Source organism: Austrofundulus limnaeus, unplaced genomic scaffold (genome assembly GCF_001266775.1).
Source record: "Austrofundulus limnaeus strain Quisiro unplaced genomic scaffold, Austrofundulus_limnaeus-1.0 Scaffold539, whole genome shotgun sequence".
NCBI lineage: Eukaryota > Metazoa > Chordata > Actinopteri > Cyprinodontiformes > Rivulidae > Austrofundulus > Austrofundulus limnaeus.
In genome coordinates this window covers 226824-237102 of record NW_013952941.1, presented here as the reverse complement: position 1 = coordinate 237102, position 10279 = coordinate 226824, and the positions used below count along the sequence as shown (strand labels likewise).

At 42.2% G+C, this 10279-nt stretch overlaps 1 protein-coding gene across 1 annotated transcript in view; it reads left to right on the top strand.

The window, feature by feature from the left end:
• Positions 1-10279, top strand: part of insig2 (insulin induced gene 2) — a 23137-nt gene that overhangs the window by 8156 nt on the left and 4702 nt on the right. Inside the window, exons 4-6 of the mRNA XM_014026273.1 lie at positions 1171-1295; positions 1912-2078; positions 9090-9189. Coding sequence (XP_013881727.1) covers positions 1171-1295; positions 1912-2078; positions 9090-9189 — 392 coding nt within the window. The remainder of the gene's footprint in view (positions 1-1170; positions 1296-1911; positions 2079-9089; positions 9190-10279) is intronic.

The window sequence follows — 10279 nt, the reverse complement described above, 5'->3', positions numbered from 1 at the left end:
AATCTGAATTGTTTTTGGCGTACGCTATTTCCGCCTTTTGGCCGTACGTTCAGTTTTAGTATGGTTTCCACGCAATCCTTTATAAATGAGACCCCTGGCCACTATCCTGCAAGAAGATTGGCTTAAAATTCCTCCGACCACTGTGCAGGACTCATTCGTATATGTCATTCTCAAGACGAATTGACACTGTATTGGCCACAAAAGGAGGCCCTACACCATACTAATAAATTATTGTGGTCTAAAACCAGGTGTTTCAGTTTCATTGTCCAGCCCCTGTAGTTTGTTAAATTCCTGTGTGATTATTTCTGTGATTAAATTGATGATTTTATATACAGACTGGTATGGATGGCTAGATGATATGAGAGATATGGGAGCCATGTATTGACTTCCATTCGGCTTGTGGAAATTTTATAGCCTAACCCTGACCATTTATCCTAAAATTAATGTCACAGGTAATGTCACCTGACCATAAAACGAACCTAAACTCAATTCATACCTTGGTTGTAAACCTAACTTCTCACCCGAAATTAGCATCTGTACATGTGGGGACCGGGCTTTGATCCCCACGATGCAAATTCGGTCCCCACGAGTCTGCCTTTTTCTGGCAGTTGGTTCCCACGATGTAGCAAAAATGTGCCCCCATCCTCCCCAGACATATGCCTTGTTCTGTACCGTGGTTCCTACACCTGTTCAACACATCCTCTGGGATTATGGCCCTGGAGAGAGCTGCTGCATGTTGTCGACAGTAWAAAAATTAATTTGTTTCAGAGCTGTATTAACTGGGTCAAAGATTATCTAGATATATGGTTGGTAAATTAAAACTGAGGAGACATAAAGCTAATAATAATGCCATTATCAAACTTCAACTATTTATTTTTAACTGCTAGTACGAATGCTCTTCTATTAAACATCTCTTCATCTCCATTTAGTTCTATCAACACCAAGTCAAGCATGTATGTTATTACTATATATTATTAGCATGTTAATGAAGCAGTGATTGTTGACACTTGTGATGCCTCTCAGAAAAACTGGTTGACCTGTTGTTTGATTTCTACATTAATGTAGTGACAATTCTTTGAAAGGCATTAATCCCAGCAAAAGAGAACCATCACTTTTGCTCAGATTTTCTCTTTTAACTATCTGTCTTCATCCTGTTTCCCCTTCTTGCAGCAATGATTGGGTTGTTGTACCCCTGCATCGACAGTCGGCTCGGCGAACCACACAAATTCAAGCGGGAATGGTCGAGTGTGATGCGCTGTGTGGCTGTGTTTGTTGGTATCAACCATGCCAGTGCTGTATCCTTTTCTTTCTTGATGTTTGATTTGGTAGGGAAACCCATTAATTTATATGAAGTTTTATTCAGAGGAGATGCTACTAAAGAACAGATAGGCAGTTCAATATCTGCAACTTTTTCTAATTGACAGAGCATGCCTTGTGTTTGTCAAAACAGAGAGCCATCTCATAGTCCTGTCAGTTCATTGCTGAAAAAGTTAAAGTAACCTACCTGTTTTTCAACAGGATGGTATAATGTCCAACAGGCAGGTTGATCTTTGAAAAGAAAGTTCAAAATTGTACTTTGAACCTTCCTGTTGGACATTGGTCCTTCCTGTTGGACTTTAAACTTTTTCAGAAGACGTAGAGACTTTCTGATGGATCTCTAACTTTCTTGTCAGATCTTGAATCATCCTGTTGTGTTCAGTCTGTGTTATAAAAACTTCTATTAGCAGGTCTCTCCGTTTGCAACTTTGGAGATTGTCTGAACTCTCTAGAACTGCCTTTATCCTTGAATAAAAAATCAGAGGTAAAGTGAACGTGTTTTCCAAGCATCTGTATTGTAGGACTGCTACTGTACGTAAATGCACTTTGTTGCTGGCCAGTGTAGGTTTGCTCCTTGACCTCCTTGTCTTTCAGAAGGTGGACTTTGCTAACAATGTGCAGCTGTCTCTGACTTTAGCAGCACTCTCCATTGGTTTATGGTGGACATTTGATCGCTCCCGCAGTGGCTTTGGCCTAGGAGTTAGTATCGCTTTGCTGGCAACTCTGGCGACCCAGCTCRTGGTTTACAATGGAGTCTTTCAGTAAGTACCCTCACAAACAAAATCTGAACACATTTTGGTGAAGAATGTGAAACATACAGGGAGGACAATGTGTGGGAACTTCAAACAAAGTGTGTTTGGGCTTTTCTGTGTATCAGTGTTCAAATTAGTTTTTTTGCTAGGTCCCTAGTTAGAGTTTTCTGGATGTCAGGTCTCAGGTTAGAGTTTTATGGATGGTGAGTCAGACTTTTCGTGATGTCAGGCTTCATGCTAGAATTTGCATTTTTATACAAAAATTTATTACGTTTCAGAGTTACAGTCATATGAAAAAGTTTGGGCACCCTTGTTAATTTTCCTGATTTACCTTTATAAATCATTGATTGTTTGGATAAAAAAAATCAGTTAAATAAATCTTATAGGGGACAAACACAGTGATATTTGAGAAGTGAAATAAAGTTTATATGATTTACAGAAAGTGTGCAATAATTGGTTAAACAAAATTAGGCAGGTGCATAAATTTGGGCATCGTTGCCGTTTTTTTGATTTCAAAACCTTTAGAACTAATTATTGGAACTTAAGTTTGGTTTGGTAAGTTCAGTGACCCTTAACCTCCATACACAGGTGACTCCAATTATGAGAAAGGGCATTTAAGTTAGGAAATTGTAGGTTTTTCATCTCTTTGCGTCTTCTCTGAAGAGTTGCAGCGTTGGAGTCTCAAAACAACTTTCAAATGAGCTGAAAACAAAGATTGTTTACCATCATGGTTTAGGGGAAGGATACAGAAAGCCATCTCAGAGATTTCAGCTTTCAGTCTCCATTGTGAGAAAATGGAAGACCACAGGCACAGTTCAAGTCAACGACTGAAGTGGCAGACCAAGACAAATCTCCAATAAACAGAAACGAAGGATGTTGAGAACAGTCAAGAGTCAACCCACATACCAGCACCAAAGACCTACAACATAATCTTGCTGCTGATTGAGTCACTGTGCATCGTTCAACTATTCAGCACACTTTACACAAGGAGATGCTGTATGTGAGAGTGATGCAGAGGAAGCCTTTTCTCCGTCCACATCACAAACAGAGCCGCTTGAGGTATGCTAAAGCACCTTTGGACAAGCCAGCTCTGTTTTGAAATAAGGTGCTGTGGACTGATGAAACTAAAATAGTTATTTGGGCAGAACAAGGTCCGTTATGCATGGCAGAAAAAGAATACAGCACTCCCAGAAAAACACCTGCTACCTACAGTAAAATTTGGTGGTGTTTCATCATGCTGTGTGGCCAGTACAGGGACTGGGAATCTTGTTAAAGTTGAGGGACGCATGGATTCCAATCAATATCAGCAGATTCTGGAGACCAATGTCCAGGAATCAGCGGCAAAGCTGAAACTGCACCGGGGCTGGATCTTCCAACAAGACAACAACCTAAACACTGCTCAAAATCTACTAAGGCATTCATGCAGAGCAACAAGTATGCTCTGGAATGGCAATCTCAGTCTGAATATTATTGAAAATCTGTAGTGTCACTTAAAGAGAGCTGTCTGTGGTTGGAAACGATCAAACCTGAATGAACTTGAGATGTTTTTGTAAAGAAGAGTAAAATACCTTCAGCCACAATCCAGACTCTCATTAGAAGCTGTAGGAAGCATTTAGAGAATGTTATTTCTGTGAAAGCAGGATCTACTAAATATTAAGGTATTTTTTTTGGCGCCCAAATTTATGCACCTGCCTAATTTTGTTTAACCAATAATTGCACACTTTCTGTAATCTTATAATAGTAGAGCAGATAACTGAAAAAATAGTTCAAATCCGGAAACAAGCACCAAAATTTGCATGTTTATCCTTCTTAAACAACTTATTAGAAAAAAAAAAAACGTTAGTCACTTAAAATTTCAAAATGGCCACCATTTTCCAAGATGGCCACCATTTCTGGCATAAGAAACGCATATTTAGCTACAGAATTGGATTCCCTGGACCAATTTAGATTATTTTTGAATTGAATCCTATGTTTCTGACTATGGGGAAGTTAATTTTATAGGTTTGAATTCTTTTTAGGGCTTCTTTTACCATTTCTAAACAAAAAAGTGGAAAAAATACACCTAAAACACAGAATAATTACAGCAAAACATTTTTTATGCGTAGTGTACCAGTACAAAAAGAATGTTTGGATATTAAATTGACCAATCTAATTCAGCAACATATCATAAAATTACAAAAGGTTAATGTCCACAGCATAGGAGTCACCAGTCCAACATCAAAAGATGTTCAATATATACCATTACCAGTCTACTTTAAGACATTGGAATTGACACATCACATCTACAGCTGCACTGTCCAGTACAGCTCAGACCAAAGCAATAGCATTTGCATCGTCCACYGCACTCTGACTTGCATCCACACTTGGTCAGTTGCTGACAGCTCTCTGCAGAAGATCTGCCACAGATCAACTTCCTTGGTCCAGCCCCAGTCGGCAGGACTCTGTTTCTGGCTGACATGCCATTTTATCACTCCATATGCAGCCAGCCTGGTAGACAACATACTTTACATGCTGCAGTAGAGCTGCTCGAGTAGGAGGAATGGCCTCATCTGGTCTCTGCTTCTGAGCAAACATGTCTAGCCTGGCGTCATCAATACCATCAGCTGTACTGGACATGTCATACATCATGGCCACAAACTTCTCCAAGGTCTTGAGGTCATCATCATCTACTGCTGGTGGGTACTGCTGAGTTTGCTGAAGACATCAGAAGCCTCATCACACACATCCCAGATCTGCCATGCTGACTTCTTCCCTTTCCCACGGAATGCTGAGACAACATCGCAACTAGTGAAGGCATGAAAGAAAATAATTCCTCTGGTCTTCTCCAGTGCAAGAGAGAGGCACAGGTCATGTATTGGGATCCACCTCATGTCCTGTCTTTGGCCAAAGGCTTCTGTAGACCAATCTTCTGGAGGGTTGGCAGAACACTGACTGCTATGACCAGAACATCTGTGTCACTGGCATTGACCATAAGGAATTTGCTGCCTTCTTCTGCTGCGTGTTTGGCATGTACAAAGATCCAGGTGTCGGCTTCTTCATGGCTACAAGGAGCCACCCCAGCCAGGTTGATGGTGTGGTTGCTGACAGCATCTTCTTTGGTCACAATGACCACATTTGGTGCAGCCATCTGTGCAGTCTTGTCAGCCAGGAAGTTGAACAACTCAGTTTTGCTGTCATTGTCTTGGAGGAAATTCTGCCAGTTTGAAGGGACTTTGCCCTTTTCTGTCACCCTGCGTCTGCCTCCCTGTCCTCACTTTGACCTAGCTTCAGCCTTCAGACTTGATGGCTTGTAGACATCAAACACAAAATCTGTCCTGCTGTACTTGGTGAAGTAGCCTTGTATAGTTGGAAGAACATCAAGTACTGCATACTCCTCAAAAGTCTTTGAGGTCCTTGGTTGCAGACTATTCACTAGTGCTGAACAATCAATGATAATGGTGGGATGGTAGCTTGGGTCTCAAGGATGGTAGTAAGCTGGGATTTCTGACAAGGTGTGAAGCTTTCCCCCATCACTCAGAGCAGCAGGGAATGCCTGGTTCTCATGCTGAAAGAAGACAGTAAGGTCACCCAGTAGGGTTCTCAGCTCTGGCAGGAGATGAAGAGCTTTCAGAAGAGCTGGCAGTCCTCTTTCAGCACCTTTTCCTTTGATGCACCACATGAGGACGATTCCTGTCGGAAAAAGTGTATCTGGTTCTTCTTGATTGGGTCATAGAATGTGAAATCTCCACCCTCTTGTCCGTTCATGAACTGCTGAAAATGCATCCTATCCTTCTTGATGTGTGTACCAATCAGTTCAGCTGCAGTGTGGTGBGCAATGTCCTTTGTGTCCAATGATAGCAGGTCCTGGCTCACTTCTTGGAATGGATCACCCATATCTGTAATGGCACTGGAAAGCTTTTCAACCTTCTCAAGGAACACCCATTGAGCTTGTTCTGTCTGCTCATGGTGACTGGTATGTTGAGTACCCTCTTTGGTTACAGATGCTGCCTCATGCTGCTCAACCAGGTGGCTGACTTCAGGACCAGCTACCATCCATCTTCTCCGTGCTGATGGATTTTCAGTTAAGCCGATTGCTCCCCCATCAGCCTTGATGACTGCATTGGCCTGCTCATGATCTTGGTCGATGGCCATTGCTGAGAAGCCTCGACCTGATTTGTGTATAACAGATTTACCTCTCTTGAACTCTTGAGCCATCTGGGGATGTTTCTGTTCCAGGGTCACCATGTCTCTGAGATGGATGGGGAGCCACTGTGCATAGTTCACATTGTTGTTGGCAAAGAAGTATGGTATCAGCTCGGCCAGTGATTGACAGAACAGGTCGAGGTTGGCTTCTCTGAATGACCGGATCAGCAGGAAGATCGTCAGTTCCATCGACAGTATCAGATGCCAGAACTGAAACTGTGGACCTTCCAGTTTGCGACTTTCACACCAAGCTTCAAAGCTGAGCACTTCCTCTGTGCTTGCAGCTGRCCCACTGGAGTAGTCGGTGTAGGCTGCCTTCAGAAGTTTGTACAGACTGCATGCTGTTACAGTGGGGAAAATAAGTATTTAGTCAGTCACCAATTGTGCAAGTTCTCCCACTTAAAAAGATGAGAGAGGCCTGTAATTGACATCATAGGTAGACCTCAACTATGAGAGACAAAATGTGAAAAAATATTTGAAAAAATCATTTTGTCTGACTTTTAAAGAATTTTTTTGCAAATAATGGTGGAAAATAAGTATTTGGTCACCTACAAACAAGCAAGATTTCTGGCTGTCACAGACCTGTAACTTCTTTTTTAAGAGGCTCCTCTTTCCCCCTCTCATAACCTCTATTAATGGCACCAGTTTGAAGTCGTTAACACAACAGTATAAAAGACACCTGCCCACAACCTCAAACAGTCACACTCCAAACTCCACTATGGTGAAGACGAAAGAGCTGTCGGAGGACACCAGAAACCGAATTGTAGACCTGCACCAGGCTGGAAAGACTGAATCTGCAATAGGCAAGCAGCTTGGTGTGAAGYAATCTACTGTGGGAGCGATAATCAGAAAATGGAAGACATACAAGACCACTACTAATCTCCCTCGATCTGGGGCTCCACGCAAGATCTCAGCCCGTGGGGTCAAAATGATCACAAGAACGGTGAGGAAAAATCCCAGAACCACAAGGGGGGGATCTAGTGAATGACCTGCAGAAAGCTGGGACCAATGTTACAAAGGCTACCATCAGCAACACACTACGACGCCAGGGACTCAGATCTTGCAGTGCCAGACGTGTCCCCCTGCTTAAGCCAGTCCATATCCAGGCACGTCTGAAGTTTGCTAGAGAYCATTTGGATGTTCCAGAAGAGTATTGGGAGAATGTCATATGGTCAGATGAAACCAAAGTAGAACTATTTSGTAAAAACACAACTCYTCYTGTTTGGAGGAAAGTGAATGCGGAGTTGCATCCAAAGAACACCATACCAACTGTGAAGCATGGGGGTGGCAACATCATGCTTTGGGGRTGTTTCTCTGCAAAGGGACCAGGTTGACTGGTCCGTGTACATGAAAGAATGAATGGGGCCATGTATTGTGAGATTTTGGGTGCAAACCTCCTTCCATCAGCAAAGGCAATGAAGATGAAACGTGGCTGGGTCTTTCAGCATGACAATGATCCCAAGCACACTGCCAGGGCAACAAAGGAGTGGCTTCGTAAGAAACATTTCAAAGTCCTGGAGTGGCCTAGCCAGTCTCCCAATCTCAACCCCATCGAAAACCTTTGGAGGGAGTTGAAAGTCCGTGTTGCCCACCGACAGCCCCAAAACATCTCTGCTCTAGAGGAGATCTGCATGGAGGAATGGGCCAACATACCAGCAACAGTGTGTGCCAACCTTGTGAAGACTTACAGAAAACGTTTGACCTCTGTCATTGCCAACAAAGGATATACAACAAAGTATTGAGATGAACTTTTGTTATTGACCAAATACTTATTTTCCACCTTTATTTGCAAAAAAATTCATTAAAAGTCAGACAAAATGATTTTCTCAAATTTTTTTCACATTTTGTCTCTCATAGTTGAGGTCTACCTATGATGTCAATTACAGGCCTCTCTCATCTTTTTAAGTGGGAGAACTTGCACAATTGGTGACTGACTAAATACTTATTTTCCCCACTGTATCTGGTGTATTTGCCGTGTCCTAGTGATGCTTGAAGCTGTCAGGAATGATTCTGTTGTGCCAAAGGATGCTACCTCTGCCTCTACGAGCACCCTTATCCAGCCACTGTCCTGGAGTAGAGTTCCAATTGATTTCAATGCAGCCATCTCAATATGCAGGCCCCCAAACGATGATAAACTTGTCTTAACCAAAGTTATCAGGCCAGTGCCACAGGACCTGCTTAGCCACTGCATATATTGGCTGGTCAGCAGCGATGATGGGCACCTGACCTGGGTTCAGGAATGCCACCAGGTTCTTGATCTTGTTCATCACGTTTGACTGTAGCAACCTTGTGGGTCTGATCTCGTAGCAGAGGTAACAGTGAATAATAGTTAATAACAGTGGTAACAGTTTCATTATATTACTGGGATATGGTACAAGAAAGCTTCTGAATAATTCCAGAGCTCAAAAGTCAGCTTCTACATGTTCAAAAATGTATGATTTGACACCAAGATCAATAGTGTAGGACAAATATCTACAATTTTATTGCAAAAATGGATTTTTGATAGCCAAAATGGCAGCCATCTTGAAAAAAGGCTGCCATTTTGAATTTTTAAGTGGCTAATMTTTTTTTTTTTTTTCAAAAAAGTATTCCCCAAGGAGGATTTGTGRCACTTTTGGTGTTTGTTTCCAGATTTGAACGGTTTCAGTAAAATTTTAGTTATCTGCTGCAGTATAATCTTCATTTCACTTCTCAAATATCACTGTGTTTGTCCCCTATATGATATATTTAACTGATTTTTTTATCCAAACAGTCAATGATTTATAAAGGTAAATCAGGAAAATTAACAAGGGTGCCCAAACTTCTTTAAATGACTGTATGTACTTCTCTCCTGCTCAGGTATACGTCTCCAGATTTTCTCTACATTCGGTCTTGGCTCCCATGCATCTTCTTTGCTGGGGTTATCACCATTGGAAACATTGGGCGACAGCTAGCCTTGGTAAGGAAATTGTGTATAAATTCTAAAACTGTAAAATTTATAAATGGCAAATGGACTGAACTTATAGAGCACCTTATCAAGTCCCTCCGGACCCCAAAGCACTTTATATTCACCCATTCACACTCACATTCACCCAGTGATGATGGCAAACTACTTTGTAGCCACAGCTGCCCTGGGGCACACTGACAGAATCGAGGCTGCCATGCACCGGCGCCACCAGACCCTCTGACCACCATCAATTCAATTCAATTCAGTTTATTTATATAGCGCCAAGTCACAACATTCGTTCTCTCAGGGCACTGTACATAAAAAAGAACAATCTAAAGATGAAACCAGCAGGCTGRGTTGAATCCCTTCATCACAGTCTCCGATCCTGAGCAAACGGTGGAGAGGAAAAACTCCCTGCTAATCAGGAAGAAACCTCCAGCAGAACCAGGCTCAGGACAGGTGGCCATCTGCCTCGACCGGCTGGGTTTGGGGACAGGAAAGAGACACAGGTAAACACAGAAGAACTGGTCCAGGACTGGTCCAGGTGCACCTTCTTCTGGAAGAGACAAAGAAAAAACATGTTATTGATAGAAATAATTACCATAAACATGTAATAAACATACCATACCAACATACCATAAACATTTCTGCAATCTGAGAGCGAAGGGCTCTGTTAGGAAAGTATGGCGCAATAAGATGTTTAATATACGATGGAGCTACAGGCAATGGTCTGAAGTCATAAGAGAATAGTTGAACATTGTTTAATGTTGTTTTACAGACATTAAAGAAAAAACTGCATTTCTGAAGGAGCTTTAAAAATTCAGCCACTGAGGCCTTTAAACATAAACGTGAGGCACAGAATGGTTTGTAAGGTCACATTTTTTATGCAAAATCTTTTTATATGAATATGTTAACTATTAAACTGAACCTAATATGTGGGGCGGCTGTGGCAGAGTGGTTAGGGGAGTCGTCCTGGAACCAGAAAGGTCACTGGTTCGATCCCCCGTCCAGCCGTCTCAGTCGTTGTGTCCTTGGGCAAGACACTTCACCCACCTTGCCTACTGATGGTGGTCAGAGGGTCTGGTGGCGCCGATACATGGCA